The sequence below is a fragment of the Schistocerca piceifrons genome, chromosome 1 (genome assembly GCF_021461385.2).
Source record: "Schistocerca piceifrons isolate TAMUIC-IGC-003096 chromosome 1, iqSchPice1.1, whole genome shotgun sequence".
Classification (NCBI taxonomy): domain Eukaryota; kingdom Metazoa; phylum Arthropoda; class Insecta; order Orthoptera; family Acrididae; genus Schistocerca; species Schistocerca piceifrons.
In genome coordinates, this window is record NC_060138.1 from 1075976788 (window position 1) to 1076000455 (window position 23668).

The window sequence follows — 23668 nt, forward strand, 5'->3', positions numbered from 1 at the left end:
CAAGCCCCCACAGAGCGTATCTCTGCCTACGTAGATCAACACCTTCAACCCATTACATGCAGTCTCCCATCCTTCATCAAGGACACCAACCACTTCCTTGAACGCCTGGAATCCTTACCCAATCTGTTACCCCCGGAAACCATCCTTGTAACCATTGATGCCACGTCCTTATACACAAATATTCCGCACGTCCAGGGCCTCGCTGCGATGGAGCATTTCCTTTCACGCCGATCACCTGCCACCCTACCTAAAACCTCTTTCCTCATCACCTTAGCCAGCTTCATCCTGACCCACAACTTCTTCACTTTTGAGGGCCAGACATACCAACAATTAAAGGGAACAGCCATGGGCACCAGGATGGCCCCCTCGTACGCCAACCTATTCATGGGTCGCTTAGAGGAAGCCTTCTTGGTTACCCAAGTCTGCCACCCAAAGTTTGGTACAGATTTATTGATGACATCTTCATGATCTGGACTCACAGTGAAGAAGAACTCCAGAATTTCCTCTCCAACCTTAACTCCTTTGGTTCCATCAGTTTCACCTGGTCCTACTCCAAATCCCATGCTACTTTCCTTGACGTTGACCTCCACCTGTCCAATGGCCAACTTCACACGTCCGTCCACATCAAACCCACCAACAAGCAACAGTACCTCCATTATGACAGCTGCCACCCATTCCACATCAAACGGTCCCTTCCCTACAGCCTAGGTCTTCGTGGCAAACGAATCTGCTCCAGTCCGGAATCCCTGAATCATTACACCAACAACCTGAAAACAGCTTTCACATCCCGCAACTACCCTCCCGACCTGGTACAAAAGCAAATAACCAGAGCCACTTCCTCGTCCCCTCAAACCCAGAATCCCCACAGAAGAACCACAAAAGTGCCCCACTTGTGACAGGATACTTTCCAGGACTGGACCAGACTCTGAATGTGGCTCTCCAGCAGGGATACGACTTCCTCAAATCCTGCCCTGAAATGAGATCCATCCTTCATGAAATCCTCCCCACTCCGCCAAGAGTGTCTTTCCGCCGTCCACCTAACCTTCGTAACCTGTTAGTTCATCCCTACGAAATCCCCAAACCACCTTCCCTACCCTCTGGCTCCTATCCTTGTAACCGCCCCCGATGCAAAACCTGTCCCATGCACCCTCCCACCACCACCTACTCCAGTCCTGTAACCCGGAAGGTGTACACGATCAGAGGCAGAGCCACGTGTGAAAGCACCCACGTGATTTACCAACTGACCTGCCTACACTGTGATGCATTCTATGTGGGAATGACCAGCAACAAACTGTCCATTCGCATGAATGGACACAGGCAGACAGTGTTTGTTGGTAATGAGGATCACCCTGTGGCTAAACATGCCTTGGTGCACAGCCAGCACATCTTGGCACAGTGTTACACCGTCCGGGTTATCTGGATACTTCCCACCAACACCAACCTATCCGAACTCCGGAGATGGGAACTTGCCCTTCAGTATATCCTCTCTTCTCGTCATCCGCCAGGCCTCAATCTCCGCTAATTTCAAGTTGCCGCCACTCATACCTCACCTGTCTTTCAACAACTTCTTTGCCTCAACACTTCTATCTCGACTGACATCTCTGCCCAAACTCTTTTTGTCTTTAAATATGTCTGCTTGTGTCTGTATGTGTGGATGGATATGTGCGTGTGTGCGAGTGTATACCTGTCCTTTTTTCCCCCTAAGGTAAGTCTTTCCGCTCCCGGGATTGGAATGACTCCTTACCCTCTCCCTTAAAACCCACTTCCTTTCGTCTTCCCCTCTCCTTCCCTCTTTCCTGATGAGGCAACAGTTTGTTGCGAAAGCTTGAATTTTGTGTGTATGTTTGTGTTTGTTTGTGTGTCTATCGACCTGCCAGCCTGCCAGCGCTTTTGTTCGGTAAGTCACCTCATCTTTGTTTTTTTTTTATATATATATATATATATATATATATATATATATATATATATATATATATATATATATATATATATATAAAAACAAAGATGATGTGACTTACCAAACGAAAGCACTGGCACATCAATAGACACACAAACAAACACAACCATACACACAAAATTCTAGCTTTCGCAACCAACGGTTGCTTCGTCAGGAAAGAGGGAAGGAGAGGGAAAGACGAAAGGATGTGGATTTTAAGGGAGAGGGTAAGGAGTCATTCCAATCCCGGGAGCGGAAAGACTTACCTTAGGGGGAAAAAAGGACGGGTTTACACTCACACACACACACACACACACACATATCCACCCACACATATACAGACACAAGCAGACATATTCAAAGGCCATGTACACCCAGCACTGCATCTGTACAGAATGAAGTATAACAAAGAACTGACTAAAGTAAAGTTAAGATGGAGGCTCGACAGAGCACTTAGAGTTCACAGATATTAAGTTTCATGGTCGATATGAACTATCGATGCCACAAATGTAAGCAGTGTAGGAAAAGACAAATGGCTACATTCCGTAAAGAAGACACATCAAGTTGCAGACTGGCACAATTAAAAGACACTCACATGACCACCAACTCCAGAATCTCATGCTCAAGATGCTGGAGTTGGCAGTCGTGTGTAAATGAGGTGTGGGGGGGCGTGGGGGGGGGGGGGGAGGGGGGGGGGCGTACATTCGCGTGTGGTGTGGTGGTGTGTATGCGTGCGGGCACACGCATGGGGGGACGGAGGGGAGGGGGGTTGGAGAATTGTAAGAGGACACCTAGGTTTTGATATAGTAAACTGATTCAAATGTGTAAAGTTGCAGATACACAGGATGAAGAGACATGCTAAGTGAACTAATATGGAGAAATGTATCAGAGTAGACAAGACTACAACAACAACATATAACATTGAAATTTTGTATTTGTATGCCATTAAGATAGACTTTCAACCCTCAGATCACATTTTAGATGTGTAATAACTGGTCTAGTCTACATAAATGTAAAAAGATATGTGAAATCATCTTACCAGTAACAAAGGAATAAACTGCTTTGTATCCCAAACTAGTTCCCCCATTTGCGTAGAATCGAATTAGTAGGGAAGGTCCAGTACTAAGTATGACAGGTGGACGGAACAAAGCTCCACTGCTCACATCTATTCTTTGTCCATTCCAGTCATAAAACTAGAAATTATGAACAGGTAAATTTATACAGGAGGATAAACCACAATTTGACAAATATGTAATTGAGCACTCCATTCACATATTTGTTTGAACAAAGAGCAAGAATATGTTGAAAGCAAAATGACCATGGAGCAAAAATCTCTATCATTCATCATATCATTCATCATTTGCAATGATGTAGTTTCGCCTTAGATACAGAAACCATGGCAATAAATGCAATAAAAATCTTTACAATTAAGCTCAGAACCATGTGTATCATAGGAGTCTGTAAACTGGAGCCTGACATTATAAAAAGTATAACTGTAAAATCTTTTAATGGTGTGGGTCAAACAGGAACAGCCCATTTATAAAAATTGCACAAAAAGTGTCCAGTACTTTTAAACAATTTAAAATAAAAAGGATATAGTGTAGATATGATTTATTCATTTGTAATAAGGAATCATCAAATGAATATACTGATTTATTATTGAGGACATAAACAGTAACCAGTTCATGGCATTCAAAGTTTCCATGCTCAATAGCTTATTACATTCCAGGTGATCATTCAAAGTGGCTGACTTGTCCATGGATGCTGTTCAGGTTATTAGGATACCTTATTGCTATCACACAAGTAATGAAGCATTTAGATCTATCTAGAACACTGAAACACATGCATGCCCAAATACCTGAAAACATAAGAACCACATATACTGTTTCACCTGAGATTTTTCTCAGTTTTGGAAAGAAATGGCCAGCAAGCTTGTGTCGCAAGTCTTCAACATGTGATTTCACTAGCTGGAGGTGACAATGTTATACAACACACAGGGTGTCCCTGACCTGCACTAACTGCTAGCACCATGCAGCAGCACTTTCAGTTTCTGCTGGAGCACTTGTTAGTCTTCATGTTTTAATGTGACATTAATATATCTCAATAAACAAGCATCACACTAGATTAATTCCGGACTACTCTATTGACTGGACACATAAAATTCTACTTTAAAAATAATATTGTCCATAATGGGAATAAGAAAAATGCTATCCATCAATACTGGACATCACATGAAATATGTGATAAGCAGTATTGTTTGGGTTGATTCTGGCTACACATTACAAAAACATAATTACAAATATCTTCCAAAACACCATATAAAATATGCCTGGTGACTCTTTGGAGGGATAGCCTGTATACAATAGTTTCTGACAATTATGCAAAAAACCGGTTGCTCAAACAAGATCATTAATAAAAATAGTTCAAAACTTCTGATGATGATTCACAATTTATTAAATTATATAAAATCTTATACAAGTAATAGACTGCATCTGGATACTTAAGCTAGTGGTTCTGGTGAAAATTATTTACATTTTCACCCAAAATGGGCAATCATGAACTAAATTGTTTATTGTGTCATTATTGTTTATAGCAGACAGATGTAGAGCTCTCCATCAATGTTTATTGTCTATTGCTTCATTTAATAGGAAACAAATCTTTAAGATTTTCAATAAGTATGGACAGTAATTATATAGAGGTAATTTGCATTATAATTCTTTGTTTCTATCTCAAACTGACAATGAATTTTATTTATTTATTCATCCAGGGACCATCTCAGGATTTGTCATCATAGTACAGTGAAAATAAGTAGCTTAAAAATATACATAACATATAAAAATGCTTTATGAGGACGTCCAGGTGCACTAAAATTCACACTTAGCTTTCTGAATATTTAGCTTTTGGAGAAGGAAGACCCCCCCCCCCCCCCCCCAATGATGACAGGCAACATTAAAAATAGATGAGGAAGCAAAGCCACAGAAAAGATTTTTCATATTCGAAGGGGCAATCAAATGAAATGAGACAGATGGAAAAATTCAAAAGTAATTGCCACTGTGAGACAAGACAGTCAGTATCTTCATGGAAAAATGTTAGCTCTTGCCTATGGAACCATGATTGCACCCCGGTGTGCAGCATACAGTACCCAGATTTCCAACGTTTTAGAGCCCTGAAGAAAGACTTTCGTGACCATAGATTTGCTTCAGATGAAGAAGTGCGTATGTGGGTACAATCATGGTTCCATGGGTGACCACAAACGTTTTTCCATGAAGGCACTGACCATCCGGTCTCACAGTGGGATAAATGTTTTAACAGTTATGGCAATTACTTTTGAAATAATAAACAGTTTATTTATTTTCTCCACATCTATCATATTTTCATTTGGCTGCCTCTTATATTTTTGAAAAATAAAATGTGAAAAATGTAGATCATATGCAATGTGCCTGTAAATATACATCAGTTACACAATTTTTTTAAAGTTGCTTATTGTTCTTTACTAGTTATGTCAGTGACACTAATCTTTTTAAGTTGGTTTTGCAATTGCAGCTGACTGAAATATTTATTCCCATTGTGTTTTTCAGAAACGTATGTAAATTCCAAAGTTAATATGTTAGTATAAGACAATGTGACAAATACAGAAGAGAGAAGCCCTTGGAATGTAAAACTTGCTGAAAGAAGTGTGCTGTACCACATTGTCAGAGTAATCACTGAATTGGACTGGACTACGACAAGTACTGCCAATAATTTTTTAATAAGTGCAGTGTTTTTCAAGTACTTTTTCATCATTTTTGAGTGTAGAAAATGAAAGTTGACTTTCTCATGATGACAAAACCAAAATAATGACCTACATGACAATGGGTTAAGGGGAGATACACTGGATCAGTCTGTTGACAATACAATTGAATTAGGGAAATATGTGAAGCTCTGTGTCCAGTTTGATGGAAGAAAAATAAAAGTTTGCTGAGAGAAAAGCATGTAACAATAGTTACATTATTTTGTAGCCAACCTATGTCAGAAGGGTGAACATGTAGTGGAGATGCTGGTGTGTCTCTCAACTTGTTGAAAACAGGAGAGAAAATGTTAAGGGAGAAAGAGGAATACAAGAAATGCGTTTTAAAGAAACAGAAAATGTATGAAAATTCTGAAGAGAAGGGGAAATGTAATGAGTCAGGTTGTCTATAAACTAATGTGAAAATTGAAGGGTGGGAAGGAAAATGTTTAATTGACACAATTAACTCTATTTCAGGAATCACAGAAAAACTTGGAACAAAACAAGGAAGGGAAAGGACTTCATTGAAATTCAAGTAATGTATGTGAAAATAAAGGAAGCCATAGGCAGATACAGCATGGCAGTAAGGAGACAAATAATGTTAACATTTAAAACTGAAAATGTAACTTTTGTAAATGGATGTTTTTAATCCCTTATGTAGGTGAAAATTTCAGTCTAGAGATAGTTTGGCTATTGAAAGTAGATGCATTTTGACTGTGGTGAGAAAGGAACAATAATAACAGAACCTAAAACTGGTGTCAATTTCAAAGCTGATATGTTCACTATAAGCTCTCACACTGATTGCAACCAACTTAAAGGAATAGCGTGTCATAGCAAGGAGCAATATTTTTCTGATGAAGTGTCCTTAGACTGTTCATGTGACCAAAATTTTGAAGGACTAATAAATAGCAAGATAGAAGAAGCTGTAAGTTTAAATTCAAATTTATGGAAATTTCAAGATGTATCCAGTGAACAACCATGCAAAGTAAAATATTTACAGTACAAATTACAACTTAAAACAGATCATCCATTTTTCATCGAAGCATATGAGATCCCTTTGAAAAGGAGATTCACAAGTGGAAGCATGGGGAATCATAGAGAGGAGCAATAGTCAATACAACAATCCTTTGGTAGTAGTTTCAAAAAAAGGATGGGGGCATTAGGCTGGTACTCAACTCTAGACATTTAAATACATTTTTAAGAACAGAGAATGATCATCCAGAAAATGTAGATGAACTTTTACATAAATCTCAATGTGTGATGTATATGACCAGTTTAAGTTTAATTTCAGATTTTCCTCAGATACCTCTAGCTTCTGACTCAAGGAAATACACTGCTTTTTTATATGGTGGTAAATGTTATCAATATTCTGTTGTTCCATTCAGATTAAATGTTTCTCTGTTAAAGTTTATTAGGACACTGGATCCTGTTTTGGGATGTGAAATTTATTCTAAATAAACTGATTATGTCGATGACACCCTTGTTACTGGAAAGACTTGGAAGACCAGCATGGCAGCTATTCACCGATAAGTGAACTAAAAAGCCATTTCATGAGAGTAATTCATACTGTGGCACTTAATGTGTGTTTTTCTTGTAAGATTACAACAGTGAGAGAGTGTGCTAGCTGGATGATTTTGATTAGACACATCTGCACACTCTTCTGTATATATGTAGTAATGTTGGCCTTTCAGCAGATGATGCAGGAAGTGCAACAACATATTTTTAAAAAACTGGGATATATACTTTATATGAAATCTATGTATTGCAGCCTATCACACTATAAAGCCGCCATTGCAATTTTGAAAATTAAATGGTGTATGTCCAGTGAAATGTAGGTCTTAACTGTCTTGCATATTATGTTACAATAGCAAACCTTCTTTATTTACTTTGGATACACATTTTGGCCCAGTATCCTGGCAATTTAATTTAAATGTTCTGTAGGTAAAATACTGAGTGGTTATAATTAAAGTGGAGCTACTCACAGAGGTCCAGGGTGGGCTGTAATTATTGTATGGTAGTGAATCTTAGTAGATACTCTAATGCCTTAATGTGGAACTGATGTACACTGGGAACAAATTTGTTCCAATTTTGGCCGCACCTCACCAGGTGCAAATCTGTCACTGCGAATGCAAGAAAGTCATAGAGAAATCCTTCTGTGTGTAATGAATTTGAAATTGGACCTGGGCAGAAAAGAATAAAAAAGTGAGACAGGCATAATGTTGATTTTTATTATTAACCACCAATTGAACAATTTGTTCAATATGAGCACCAGAGATATAGAGGAGGATCTACATCACTAAAACAATGTGATCAACAATCGCTCGCATCAGGTCCAGTGGAACCTGGGCACCATGTTCCTGTGTCCTTGCCTTCAGATCAGGTAGAGACTAAATGTGTTCCTAGTAAATACATTCTTTTAGATATCCCCAGAGCCAAAAGTCACATGGATTCAGATCAGGTGATCTTGCAGGCAATGTATCTGGGAAACATCTGGATATAACACATTCATGGAAGGTTGCATTAAGTAGATAGGCAGTTGCACTCTTCCAAAGCAGGAAAGACATTATGTACATGGAGATCTCGATAACATGTAGACATCGCAGTACACCTGACAGGCACTTCAGTTGTGTTCTCTTCAAAGAAGAATGGACCAAGAACAAAGATGATTATGAATCCACATCACAGTCACATATGGTGAGGTGAGTGCAGTGGCTCTTTGGCACAAAATGTGATTTAACAATACCTTAGATTTGGCTGTTCTGTGAACTCATTATGCCCTGTAGTGTAAAATATGCCTCCTCATTCCATAGAATATTGCCCAGCTACATGTCATCAACTTTGATCCATCCCAAAATCAAAGATCAAATTCAGAACAATGCTGTGGATCACAAGGTGTCAGTTGCTGCATGGCCTGGATCTCTTATGGGCACCAGTGTAAAATAGACTGACAAACTTTCCATACTGTTGACCATGGGATGCAAAATCCTACCTGGGGCATGTGTTGCATGGTCAGTTACAGCAACAGCAACACTGTCAGTAACTTCCGTTGGGACAGGATGCCTTCCTCTTCCAAGCGTCACATCAAGCTTAACCATATTTTCGAATTTCATTACCATCTCCTTTAAATCTTTTGCTCATATCAGGCCTCTCCTTAGACCTTTCAGTTGATGATGGTCTCTCAATGCAGCATTCTATCATTATAATACTAAAAAAAGAGAGGATTACCAGATAAAATTTTGCTATAATAGAGAAACAGATCTTAGTCCATTTTCTGCTGGAAGGCATTTTTATAATAGACTGCCAGATAATATAAAACTGTTAAATGAAAACATATTTAAGACAAAATTAAAGCAACCATTAATTAATAAATGTTTGCACACTATCAATGGTTTTTAATGTTGCTGTGTGTGATGTACCTTTATTTCTAGTCTCTTATTATTGTTCATATGTTCTTAAACAGACTACATTGGCAACTGTAAAAGTTATTTTGACAAACAAACCATTAACTATTTATTATTATTTCTTTCCTTTCTCAGACGTTATGTCTGGTTAAAAATGGAAAGTGATGCAGACCTTGATCAAGCGTGACTTCCTTTTAACTGTACGGTATATGTTACATTGCATTTAGGAACTTTCGGGTAATTGAACATGCATCAATAATTACAGATTTCTGTAGTTGTATATATATGTTTGGATGTAGCTGCATTGCGTTGATGTACTGGTGGATATTGTGTGGTATGACTCCTGTAGTTGATAGTATAATTTGTATGATGTCAACTTTATCCTGATGCCACATGTCTTTGACTTCCTCAGCCAGTTGGATGTATTTTTCAATTTTTTCTCCTGTTTTCTTTTGTATATTTGTTGTATTGGGTATGGATATTTCGAATAGTTGTGTTAATTTCTTCTTTTTATTGGTGAGTATGATGTCAGGTTTGTTATGTGGTGTTGTTTTATCTGTCATAATGGTTCTGTTCCAGTAAAATTTGTATTCATCATTCTCCAGTACATTTTGTGGTGCATACTTGTATGTGGGAATGTGTTGTTTTATTAGTTTATGTTGTATGGCAAGTTGTTGATGTATTATTTTTGCTACATTGTCATGTCTTCTGGGGTATTCTGTATTTGCTAGTATTGTACATCCACTTGTGATGTGATCTACTGCTTCTATTTGTTGTTTGCAAAGTCTGCATTTATCTGTTGTGGTATTGGGATCTTTAATAATATGCTTGCTGTAATATCTGGTGTTTATTGTATTGCAATCATGAATCCTTCCGTCTCACTGTATATATTGCCTTTTCTTAGCCATGTGTTGGATGCGTCTTGATCGATGTGTGGCTGTGTTAGATGATATGGGTGCTTGCCATGTAGTGTTTTCTTTTTCCAATTTACTTTCTTCGTATCTGTTGATGTTATGTGATCTAAAGGGTTGTAGACGTGGTTATGAAATTGCAGTGGTGTAGCCGATGTATTTATATGAGTGATTGCTTTGTGTATTTTGCTAGTTTCTGCTTGTTCTAGAAAGAATTTTCTTAAATTGTCTACCTGTCCATAATGTAGGTTTTTTATATCGATAAATCCCCTTCCTCCTTCCTTTCTGCTTAATGTGAATCTTTCTGTTGCTGAATGTATGCGATGTATTCTATATTTGTGGCATTGTGATCGTGTAAGTGTATTGAGTGCTTCTAGGTCTGTGTTACTCCATTTCACTACTCCAAATGAGTAGGTCAATATTGGTATAGCATAAGTATTTATAGCTTTTGTCTTGTTTCTTGCTGTCAATTCTGTTTTCAGTATTTTTGCTAGTCTTTGTCTATATTTTTCTTTTAGTTCTTCTTTTAATATTTGTATTATCTATTCCTATTTTTTGTCTGTATCGTAGACATTTATAGCCATCTGTTTTTTCCATTGCTTCTATGCAGTTGCTGTGGTTATCCAATATGTAATCTTCCTGTTTAATGTGTTTTCCCTTGACTATGCTATTTTTGTTACATTTGTCTGTTCCAAAAGCCATATTTATATCATTGCTGAATACTTCTGTTATCTTTAGTAATTGGTTGAGTTGTTGATTTGTTGCTGCCAGTAGTTTTAGATCATCCATGTATAGCAAATGTGTGAGTTTGTGTGGGTATGTTCCAGTAATGTTGTATCCGTAATTTGTATTATTTAGCATGTTGGATAGTGGGTTCAGAGCAAGGCAGAACCAGAAAGGACTTAATGAGTCTTCTTGGTATATTCCACGCTTAATCTGTATTGGCTGTGATGTGATATTATTTGAATTTGTTTGGATATTAAGTGTGGTTTTCCAATTTTTCATTACTATGTTTAGGAACTGTATCAATTTAGGATCTACTTTGTATATTTCCAATATTTGTAATAACCATGAGTGGGGTACACTATCAAAAGCTTTTTGGTAATCAATGTATGCGTAGTGTAGCGACCTTTGTTTAGTTTTAGCTTGATATGTCACCTCTGCATCTATTATCAGTTGCTCTTTACATCCTCGTGCTCCTTTGCAACAGCCTTTTTGTTCTTCATTTATAATTTTGTTCTGTGTTGTATGTGTCATTAATTTCTGTGCAATGACTGAAGTTAATATTTTGTATATTGTTGGTAGGCATGTTATGGGGCGATATTTAGCTGGGTTTGCTGTGTCTGCTTGATCTTTAGGTTTCATATAAGTTATTCCATGTGTAAGTGTATCAGGGAATATGTATGGGTCTGCAATGTAACTGTTAAATAATTTAGTTAGATGTGAATGTGTTGAGGTGAACTTCTTTAGCCAGAAATTTGCTATTCTATCATTTCCAGGGGCTTTCCAATTGTGAGTGGAATTAATTGCTTGGGTGACATCATGTTGCAAAATTATCACTTCAGGCATTTGTGGTATCATCTTGTATGTGTCTGTTTCTGCTTGTATGCACCGTGCATGCCTGTTATGGTGTACCGGGTTTGACCATATGTTGCTCCAGAAGTGTTCCATGTCTGTTATGTTTGGTGGATTGCCTATTTTAATGTGTGTGTTATCTATTGTCTGGTAAAATTTCTTTTGGTTTGTATTGAATGTTTGGTTTTGTTTCCTTCTATTTTCACTTTTTTTGTATCTTCTAAGTCGTTTGGCCAATGCTTGTAATTTCTGCTTCTTTTCATCTAATTGCTCTATCACTTCTTGTTGTGAGATTTTACCTAACCTTTTTCGTTTTTTGTCTGACATTTCATTTCTTATAAATTGTGTTAGCTGTCCGATGTCTTTTCTCAGTTTCTCTATTCTGATTTGTAGCCTGTGTTGTCATGCTGGTTTTGTGGGTTTCTTGTGTGTGTTGGTTGGTTCTGATCTCTGCCTAGTGTGTATATTTAGTGTAGTGAGTGCTCCTATATAAACCAGTAGTTGTAACTCTTCCATAGTTGTTTTTTCATTTATTTTGTTGTGTATGATTGTGTTGATAGTTTTTATTGTTGTTTCGACTTGTGGGTTATTTGGTGGTCTATGCAAGAATGGTCTAATGTCTGTATTTGTGTCTTTGTATTCTGTATATGTCAGCTGAAATTTTTCTTCTATATCTAACATGTGTGTCACTTCGTGTTCTATTTGTGCTTGTTCTGGTGGCTGTCTTAAGATTTCGTTTTCCTCTGATTGTTTAATTGATGTGTGTTGTTCTTTGTTTGTTTGCTCTGGGATGTTTGAGTCCATTATGTATTTTCTTCTTCTTCTGATTGCACATTATTTTGTTCCAGTATTTGTTGTACTTGTTGTTTGATGTTTTCTAATTCTGACTGGGGTATCCTGTTATTTTTTATTATTACACGGATCTGATCAGCTAGTCATTGTTCTGTTAAAAATTTTAATTCTTGGTAAATGGTAATAAATGTTGTGTATACTTGTGATCTGTATCCAGTTGTGTTGGTTCCTAAGTTTGTTGCTTGGTAATAACAGAACATGAGGTGTCGATTAACTTCATCTGACCATCTCATCCTTTGTCTTTGTTTTCCTTCTAGGGTGGTTGCAGGAAGCATATCCTGCAAAACACCTTGATTTGGATTTAAATCATTTTCCAGTTGGCTAGCAGTGTCGTTACCATTGTGGGCGGGTATAGGGTTCAATCGTCGTCCCCGACCATGACGGCGCTTGTCCGAGGTTTCTTTAGTTCTGTCCTGAACCAACTAATCACACTAAAAGGGGGGTTAGCCCTATTAGTGGTTTGTTCTTTTCGTCGCCTTTTACGGCTGGCAGAACGTACCGGAGGCCTATTCTTTTTATTATATTATTATAATTATTATCTAATTGTTATCATTCATGTAAAACACTTTCAATAGTAGCATCTACTCTCTTCTCGATAGCCATACTGTTCATTCGTGTTATGGATTGTAAAATGACAGGGTGGATGTCATACAAACAGTGTACAACACCAAAATGTGGCCAAAATGGAAACAAATTGTTTTACAGTGTAAATCAGTTCCGCTATAATGCAATAGCATGTCAACCAAATTTCACCATCATATGATAATGACAACACACTCTGGACCTCCGGGACTAGCTGCACTTTAATTATAAATAACTGGTACTTTGTTTGCCTCTTGGGCAAAGTGTGATATGTGGTTTCCTTTTGTGCATTAGCAATATTAATGTCAGGGGCATTGAGAAACAGCTGAAATTATAAAAATCTAACAAATCTCCAGGAGCCATTAGAATCCCTCTCAGATTTTGTACCAAATTTGTGACTGAGTAAGGCCCTCTTTCAGCCATGATGTCTCATGTATTCCTTGAACACCTTGCCCAGTTGTTGAAAGAAAGTACGTGTCGTGCTAAAGTGGTAGCAGAAATGATCCACAAAATTACCATTCAATATCTTTGATACTCATCTGTTGTAGAATCTTAGAAAATGTTCTGAGCTCGATTATAATGAGGTATCTCAGACAGAATGAGCTTCTCCATGCTAATCACCAAGGATTCCAAAAATGTAGGTTACAGAAAACCAAACTAATGCGTTTCTTTCATATGAGATCCTACAAGGCAGCAAGGCAGACAGGTGAATGTAGTATTTCTTGAATTCTAAAGAAAGATATGGCTAACAGACAGTAGTTTTCCAAGTGTTTGCTTTCAGGAAGGAAGATGATCACCTGGGACATCGTATACTAAAACCTACTCACACATACTATTACTTGCACCGTAACTTGAATCACCACCCACAGCAGAAGTTTAGGCTTGTGGAGACATTAGCAGATAAGGCTAGAAAAATCTGCAAAACAGAGTTGCTTGGAGAGGAGAGGAATACATCAAGTTCACTCTATTGTAGAATAGGTATTTATCCACATAAGATGGGCCCTATGGTGGTCACAAAGAGGCAGCAGTAGAATTGAGCCATCTCCTAAATTGAAAGTCTTCTTACTGTTCATTGAAGACATCACTTACAGCATAGGGAAGCTCTTAGAGAAATAGAACATTGCCGTTAAAAATAAACCCACAAAGAAGATCTGTAAATATCTAAAACTGATCAAGCATATCCATCAACCTCTAAAGAAAGCAGGAGTGCACAAAATACCATGCAGTTGTGGACAGCTGTGTGTGGGTACCACAAAGAGAATGATTGAAAAAAGAATAGAGGAACACAAGGTAACTGTCAGAGAGGGGAAATGGATAAATTACTTGTAACAGTACATGATTTGCAACCAGGAAAACATAACATTTTATTTGCAAAGATGCAATTCTTTTCACCCAGAAGAAGTTATTATGACAGTGTGTGTAGAGAGGCAGTGGAGATTGTGAAGCATGAATAACTTTAATCATAAAGAAGAAGGCAACAAGGTCAACAGCGTCTGGCTTCAGTTCTAAGAAATGCACAAGTCTTCCACAATGGGCCAAGGATAGCAATGTCAACAACCACCAACAGTCAACCACACTCACACAACACCATGCCTTCACCTCTGCAGTCAGGTATTAAACACTGTGTTATCTGACAGATCCAAGAACACCATAGCATAACAGCCAGAAGAATTTAGGTATTTTTAACCTTCCCAGCAGTGAAAGTTTGCATTTTGCAATGAAGAAATGGTTGTGGGTAACGGGGTCAGTCGTGTATGAGACAGATAAGTCACCCAGTGCTTTAGGCCAGTGGAGTCAAGACACGGAAATCAATTATCTTCCTTCCACAGAATAGTGATTTAATTTATTCCTTTATATTTAGAAAAGAATAAATCATGGATTTGTATACTTCATTTCACATCAGATTGTTTATTTGTCCATGACGATAATTTATTTCATATTTCAGAGAGATTTTCAGATATAAGCAGTACAATAATGCATCATTCTCTCACACAAGAGTACCATATAAAATATATTTTGAGATTAAATAGAAAAGTTTTTGAAGGTCTGAAGCTAGATTACTAACCTCCATCACAGACGTTGGAGCCAGCTGGAAATCCCTAAACAACACACGCACACGGCAGCTGACTGAGAGTTCAGGTTGGCAGGCAATAACATATTCTGCACCTAAGTCCCGAGGGTAAGGTGCTGGGAAAAATGGAGATTTTAGGACTCCTCCATGAGTAAAATTTCCCGCAGATGATGGTATGGCACCAGCCCCTGGAGATCCTGTCATTATTTTCTTGTTACCTGCAGTAAAAGACAAAGTACATATTTCAGAAAACCAGAAGGTGAAATATTTGTTTTGTTTCAGTAACAGTGGTTGTGTGTCTACTGGATACAAGAATTAAGAAAACTTCAAGTAATGGTCATGCCTGCTGTAGCCATTGTGAAATACAATACAATTCAAATACTCAGGCAATTCTGTCATACATGAATCTGTGTTTGTGGAAGTTGAAATGGAGCATTTAGCTGTTTTTGCTCAAAATTTATCTTTATACCTTCTTAAAGACCAATTTGATAAGTCATACATACAGATGCAACCTCTCAAACCACTTAGCAAAGATTCACGATATGTTTCACTAGAATCTTGGTCAGAAACGATTAATAGGCAATCACAGATACTTTAGGAAATAAATTGCTGCTTGCTGCTGGTTTCCTTTCCAAGAAAAGTCACGTAAGCCAGGTATTGATTCACTGCAGAGAGTCTCGATTAGGAACACCTCAAAAAATGCTGGTTGGTTCACCTTCTGAGCATGCATGCTTGGAACAAGATTGTATATCAACTCACCTTTGGCCACTTCTCCCAGGTTCTTTCAAAAATATTTAGAAACCGTATTCCAGTGAAAGAAAGAAAGAATGAATGAATGAACAAATGAGTTAGTTAGTTACATGCTCCACACATCATTTCGCACAATAGATTGTAATGATGTGGAATGAATCATTTTACTTTCACATTGCAAATTAATTTGTACAGACCAATGTGCAGTTATTGCTGTGTCTTTTTGAAGAATTATTATGGCAATGGGTTCACATATAACAAAGAAACTACACATCTTTAATGTCCATACTCATTGTCATCTTTTTTTGTTTGGCAAGCCAGTTGCTTCATTCTGGGTCAACTGGAACAATCACTGTCACCGCCAATTACAATTTTGAATATCAACTGTTACAAGTAGGAATATCCTTTAAATCTCATTTGCTGCAGCCTGCTATGAATGTGTGTGAGTGCACTGAGTATAGTGCCTCTGCACGTATGTGCTTAAATCAACTAACAACTGTATCAGTGTGGGCTGGTCACTAGAGGGTGCCTGTAGGAAGTGCGCACATGCTACGGTCTCTGTAGTGCCTATATACTCCTGGAGCAGTGCTGTCTCAACCTCACTATGTTCCTTTAGTTTGTACCACTCACATCAGTTGTTCTGTGTAGCACTTATGTTTGCACCTTCCATATGATTATTTTGTCTTGTTACACATGGAGTCACAAGAGGCTTATTTCCATTATTGTTCAGGGGATTATGAATAAAGCCACATTTGTGTTACTTGGATCAGTTTCATGCATTACTTGTTTGCTACATGATTGGCAATGAGTTTAGAACGGTTTTTGCAGGTGCAGTCTTTACATGTGGTTTTATCAGGTTTAGTCATTATGGACACCATGCAGCTGGCCCTGACTGAGCAGCTTACTTTGGCAGTGACCACTTTGTCAGTTTCCACTTTTCCTCCCCATGATTATTCAGCTGAGGATTGGGAAGCTTACGAAAAAAGACTCAGACAGCCTTTTTTGGCTTTGGGTGTGAAAGACTCAAATTTGTGCAAAACCTTATTCCTCTCATGAATTCCTCCTAAGGTTTATCAGTTTTACATAAACTGACAGGTCTTACTTCTGATCACATATGCAGTTTATTGTCCAAGTACCATTCCAAATGAAGGTATGTCATAGCAATATGAGCTGAATTCTACCAATGCCACAAGAAACCAACGCTTTTGTTTGGTAAGTTACATCATCACCAAACAAAAGCGTTGGTACGTTGATAGAGACAACAACAAACACAAACACACACACAAATTTCAAGCTTTCACAACCCATAGTTGCTTCATCAGGAAAGAGGGAAGGAGAGGGAAAGATGAAAGGATGTGGGTTTTAAGGGAGAGGGTAAGGAGTCATTCCGATCCTGGGAGCGGAAAGACTTACCTTGGGGGGGAAAAAGGGACAGGAATACACTCGCACACACACACATATCCATCCATGTTCCACATGCACGAGGATCTCCTCAGCACAGATCTATGGAACGAAAAACTTATCTAATCTAATCTAATCTCTCAATAATGATATTCAAAAGAAATTATAAAATGAGTTAAACTGCAATGAATATCAACATATATTATATCCTAATTATTATATTGCCTCTATTTGATGATGTAAACACCAAGCTGAAGCTCTGCAGATTGCTAAAGTTGTGAACACTGGCACTACTGAGATTGGGCATGCATAGTGCTCTGTTCTTGGACTCTTAAGTTATTTGGGCAGACAGTCTTTTTGTCTGTCATTATACATCAGTAGTAGACAACTTTCTTTACCTACTGCCCATTTTCGCATATCTGTTAGTAGTAATATCTTGTAACTGCCAACCAGTTTCACAGTAATGGTGATTTGTAAGGTAGAGGAGGAACTTTATAAAATTTATACTGTGGAATTGCAGCAAGTTAAAGCATATAATAATAATTACTTACCAATTACTTTATGTCAAAATTTTATGAAAACCTAATGAAAATATCTTCAATCTCCAACAGCCTACCACCTATTGCCCACCATGAAACCTGGAACACTCGCTAAAGGGGTGGTAGGGACCAGGTTGACTCTCATTGGTGTAGATGATTCACCATGTAAAATAGTATATGGCTAAAGAAGTAGCACCATACGTATCATAACCATAGACTTTTTTTCTTTTTTGAATGATAACCATGTAACAAGTACCTGTCCGAAGAAGTAACAGTATTTGTATTACAACTTTAGATTAATTTTTATTAGTCTGAGACAGTTTAGCTAACTAACCAAAGTAACACAAATGGATAGACAAAAAATCTACTCACCAAGCGGCAGCAAGGGAACACACACACACAAAAGGATTTAACTTTTACAAGCTTTTGGAGCCAGTGGCTCCTTCTTCTGGCAGAAGAGTTGAAGGCGAAGGAAGAGGAGTGGAGGAAAAGGACTGGAGAAGTTTAGGGAAAGGGATAAAGTTCAGAAAAGTCACCCAGGACCCAGGGTCAGGGGAGACTTACCAGATGGGATGAGAAGGAAAGAATTGATTATTTTAGATTGTTATAACCAACTAAAATGTTAGAATTGGAAAGTCACCTATGTCACAATTTTTGATTGTATTAGAAAGATTACGTGATAATAAAGATCTCACAGAACCTGATGGGTTAAATTAAAATCATTAAATTGTCTGTAGCACAATAATTTTCATAGCAGTATAGAAATTAGTATATATAAATCCTTTGGTTGCAACTTAAAATGTTTCTTGGTAAGAAAAAAAAAGTTCAAGATGGGAATGAAACTATAACTACAACAGTTCAGTAGTCGGAGTCATGTTTCATATACTGCTGTGAAAACAGAAAGGGAATATCACAAAATGTAACAAAAACACATTAAGTAAACTAGCTTGCAATGATTTTAAGAAAATTTTTAAAAAATCTATACAGAGTAGTTGTGTGGAATAGAAGCTTCTAATAAGAAAGCTCTTTGAAAATCAGTCTCAACTTACGTTCAGCAGAATATTCCAAGACAAATGCATTGGTATGCACTTCACTGTACAGTAAAACAAGTGTTAAAGTTCGTGTGTGGGATTTGTAAGTAACAGCATTGGGCCCTTCTGTTGGCAGTGAGGGATGAACTCCACAGAATGGTACACCTGACACATCTTCATATGGTGGCTCTGACACCCACACATAATCACACCGGCATGGACTGGAAAAATGGCACATACATTTATAGATCAAAATCTTCAAACTGTAGCTGGCAGATGTAATATTCTGGAACACATTATCATAACTAAGTGATTAAATTTACCAGCAGCATAACTTTACTTTTGTGACAAATTTTAGAATAATGCTCTAAATAAAAAGCAGAACTAGAACAGATATCTGCAGGATCTGACAAAGTTTACAACATCTAAAAACAACTGCCTGTACGCCTCCATACGAGCCCTAATTTATCATATCTTATCTTTGTTTTCCTTAAGCACAATATATGTTGGCGGCAACAGAATCATTTGGCAGTCACCTTCAAATGCTGGTTCTCTAAATTTTCTCAATACATTTCCTGAAATGAATGCTGCCTTCCCTCCAGGGATCCCCATCTGAGTTCCCAAAGCATCTCCATAACACTTACATTTTGTTCAAATCTACTGGTAACAAATCTAGCATCCCTCCTCTGAATAGCTTTGATGTCCTTCTTCAATATGATCTGGTACGGATCCCAAGCACTCAAGCAGTACTCCAGAATAGGTCACATCAGTGTCCTATACATGGTTTCCTTTACAGGTGAACCACTGTTTCCTAAAAGTCTCCCAATAAACTGAAGTCAACTACTTGCCTTCCGTCCCACAGGTTTCACATGCTCATTCCACCTCATATCGCTTTGCAATGTTACCCCCAGAAATTTAAACAACTTGACTGTGTCAAGATGAACACTAGAAATACTGTATCTGAATATTATAGGTTTGTTCTTCCTACTCATCAGCATCAACTTACATTTTTCCACATTTCCACATTCATCACACCAACTGGAATTTTTTTCTAACTCATTTTGTATCTTGCTACAGCCACTCAACTTTGACATCTTACCGTACACCATGGCATCATCAGTAAACAACTGCAGACTGCTGCCCACCCTGTCCACTTAATCATTTATGTATATAGAGAACAACAGTGGTCCTATAACACTTCCCTGGGGCATTTTACTGCATACGCCAATGAAATACTTTGCATAAAAATGGATTAGTCAACATGAATAGCCATAAAATATTGTTTCCACAAATATAAAACTATTAATCTTACAATAAGTAAAAATTATGGTGTGAAATGTCCCCTGTAATTTGACAGTACTCTTAGTAATATTGAAACCTCCTCAGAAACTCTTGCAGATAGTAGTTGTTTTCAGAAATTTCCATCATGTTAACCTGAAAATTTGCCCTTATTAATGATAATAATGTCAAGCTATTTTAACACTGAAGAATACAATCCTTTGCTCTGATATTTCACATTCTTTTTGGTTCCTTGTCCGACCAGGCCAGGTGTTGCAGTAGAGGTATTGCCAGTGTCTGGCAGTATATTGTTCATTTTACATGCTCTTTCTGTCATATATTTACTTTCTTATTATGAGAAGGAAAGTTGTTACTCACCATATAGCGGAGACACTGAGTCGCAGATAGGCATAACAAAAAGACTCTCACAATTAAAGCTTTCAACTCATGCAAACGCAACTCACACACATGAGCGCAGTCTCAGGCAACTGAAACCACACTACAAGTAGCAGCACCAGTGCATGATGGGAGTGGTGACTGGGTTGTTTGTTTGTTTGTTTCTTGACCATAGTTTGTCAGTGGCCACTCATGCAGACAACAGCTTGTTGGTCATCATGCCTACATAGAATGCAGCACAGTGGTTGCAGCTTAGCTTGTAGACCACATGACTGGTTTCACAGGTAGCCCTGCCTTTGATGGGATAGATGATGTTATAATGACTGGACTGGAGTAGGAGGTGGTGGGAGGATGTATGGGATGGGTCTTGCATCTATGTCTATTACGGGGGTATGAGCCATAAGGTAAGGGATTGGGTGCAGGGGTTGTATAATGATGGATGAGTATATTGTGTAGGTTCGTTGGATGGCGGAATAGCACTGTGGGAGGGGAGAGAAGGATGGTGGGAAGGACATTTCTCATTTCAGGGTACAACAAGAGGTAATTGAAACCTTGTACTGAGTACAAGGGGAATGCTCCTCTGTGCCCAGATGATGGGACTTTGGAAGGTGGTAGGTGTCTGGAAAGGTAAGGCATGGAAGATTTGTTTTTGTACAAGGTTGGGAGGATAATGTGGTCAGTGATGGTTTCAGTGAGATCCTCAGTATATTTTGAGAGGGACTGCTCATCACTGCAGATGCGATAACTACGTGTGGGTAGGCTGTATGGGAGGGACTTCTTGGTATGGAACAGGTGGCAGCTGTCAAAGTGGAGATATTGCTGGTATTTAGTAGATTTGATATGGACAGAGGTACTGATGTAGCCACCTTTGAGTTGGAGGTCAACATCTAGGAAGGGGGCTTGTTGGGTTGAGTAGCCACCAATACCTACTCCAGTCTGGTCACTAACATTACCTATCTCATCAACGGCTGGGCTACCTATGAGACCAGTCATGTGGCCTACAAGCTAAGCTGCAAACACTGTGCTACATTCTATGTTAGGAATAGAAAAGCAACTGGAATCACTCAATAGAGGAAAGTCCACAGGACCTGACGGGATACCAATTCGATTCTACACAGAGTACGCGAAAGAACTTGCCCCCCTTCTAACAGCCGTGTACCGCAAGTCTCTAGAGGAACGGAGGGTTCCAAATGATTGGAAAAGAGCACAGATAGTCCCAGTCTTCAAGAAGGGTCGTCGAGCAGATGCGCAAAACTATAGACCTATATCTCTTACGTCGATCTCTTGTAGAATTTTAGAACATGTTTTTTGCTCGCGTATCATGTCATTTCTGGAAACCCAGAATCTACTATGTAGGAACCAACATGGATTCCGGAAACAGCGATCGTGTGAGACCCAACTCGCCTTATTTGTTCATGAGACCCAGAAAATATTAGATACAGGCTCCCAGGTAGATGCTATTTTTCTTGACTTCCGGAAGGCGTTCGATACAGTTCCGCACTATCGCCTGATAAACAAAGTAAGAGCCTACGGAATATCAGACCAGCTGTGTGGCTGGATTGAAGAGTTTCTAGCAAACAGAACACAGCATGTTGTTATCAATGGAGAGACGTCTACAGACGTTAAAGTAACCTCTGGCGTGCCACAGGGGAGTGTTATGGGACCATTGCTTTTCACAATATATATAAATGACCTAGTAGATAGTGTCGGAAGTTCCATGCGGCTTTTCGCGGATGATGCTGTAGTATACAGAGAAGTTGCTGCATTAGAAAATTGTAGCGAAATACAGGAAGATCTGCAGCGGATAGGCACTTGGTGCAGGGAGTGGCAACTGACCCTTAACATAGACAAATGTAATGTATTGCGAATACATAGAAAGAAGGATCCTTTATTGTATGATTATATGATAGCGGAACAAACACTGGTAGCAGTTACTTCTGTAAAATATCTGGGAGTATGCGTACGGAACGATTTGAAGTGGAATGATCATATAAAACTAATTGTTGGTAAGGCGGGTACCAGGTTGAGATTCATTGGGAGAGTGCTTAGAAAATGTAGTCCATCAACAAAGGAGGTGGCTTACAAAACACTCGTTCGACCTATACTTGAGTATTGCTCATCAGTGTGGGATCCGTACCAGGTCGGGTTGACGGAGGAGATAGAGAAGATCCAAAGAAGAGCGGCACGTTTCGTCACTGGGTTATTTGGTAACCGTGATAGCGTTACGGAGATGTTTAATAAACTCAAGTGGCAGACTCTGCAAGAGAGGCGCTCTGCATCGCGGTGTAGCTTGCTCGCCAGGTTTCGAGAGGGTGCGTTTCTGGATGAGGTATCGAATATATTGCTTCCCCCTACTTATACTTCCCGAGGAGATCACGAATGTAAAATTAGAGAGATTAGAGCGCGCACGGAGGCTTTCAGACAGTCGTTCTTCCCGCGAACCATACGCGACTGGAACAGGAAAGGGAGGTAATGACAGTGGCACGTAAAGTGCCCTCCGCCACACACCGTTGGGTGGCTTGCGGAGTATCAATGTAGATGTAGATGTAGATGTAGATGTATGTTTGCATGATGACCAACAAGCCCTCTGTCCACATGAATGCCCACATGAATGTGACCAAGAAGCAAGTGGATCACCCTGTTGCTGAACATGCTGCCAAACATAATATCCTTCATTTCAATGACTGCTTCACAGCCTGTGACATATGGATCCTTCCCACCAACACCAGCTTTTCTGAACTGCACAGGTGGGAACTTTCCGTGCAATACATCCTACGTTCCCATAACCCTCCTGGCCTCAACTTTCATTAGTCACTGTCCTCACCTATCCAACCCCTTTCCTGTTCCCATTCCAGCATTACAAAGCTGTCATTCCACCACCACACCCATTCTTTTTGTTTCTCTCCTTTTCTGCTACTCCCTCACCCCCTCCCCACCTCTACCCTCCCCTCCGTCTAGCCTGCAGCAATTCACTGCCCACCATCCCCACCATACTATACCTCCTCCTCCCTGCCCCAGCCTCCTCCTTACCTCCACTCAGTCGCTACTCGCATTATGCACTGGTGCTGCTGGTCGCAGTGTGGTTTCAGTTGCCTGAGACTGCAGTCGTGTGTGTGTCTTTCTATTGCTGACGAAAGCCTAAATGGCCGAAAGCTTCAATTGTGAGAGTCTTTTTGTTG

The 23668-nt window shown here is 38.9% G+C and overlaps 1 protein-coding gene across 6 annotated transcripts in view; it reads right to left on the reverse strand.

The window, feature by feature from the left end:
• Window positions 1–23668, reverse strand: part of LOC124769433 — a 132757-nt gene that overhangs the window by 92320 nt on the left and 16769 nt on the right. For all 6 annotated transcript variants that reach the window (XM_047249169.1, XM_047249171.1, XM_047249164.1 and 3 more), the window contains exons 3-5: window positions 18834–19036; window positions 15089–15312; window positions 2976–3129 (exon numbers count right to left, since the gene is read on the reverse strand). In XM_047249169.1, the coding sequence (XP_047105125.1) occupies window positions 2976–3129; window positions 15089–15312; window positions 18834–19036 (581 nt within the window). The remainder of the gene's footprint in view (window positions 1–2975; window positions 3130–15088; window positions 15313–18833; window positions 19037–23668) is intronic.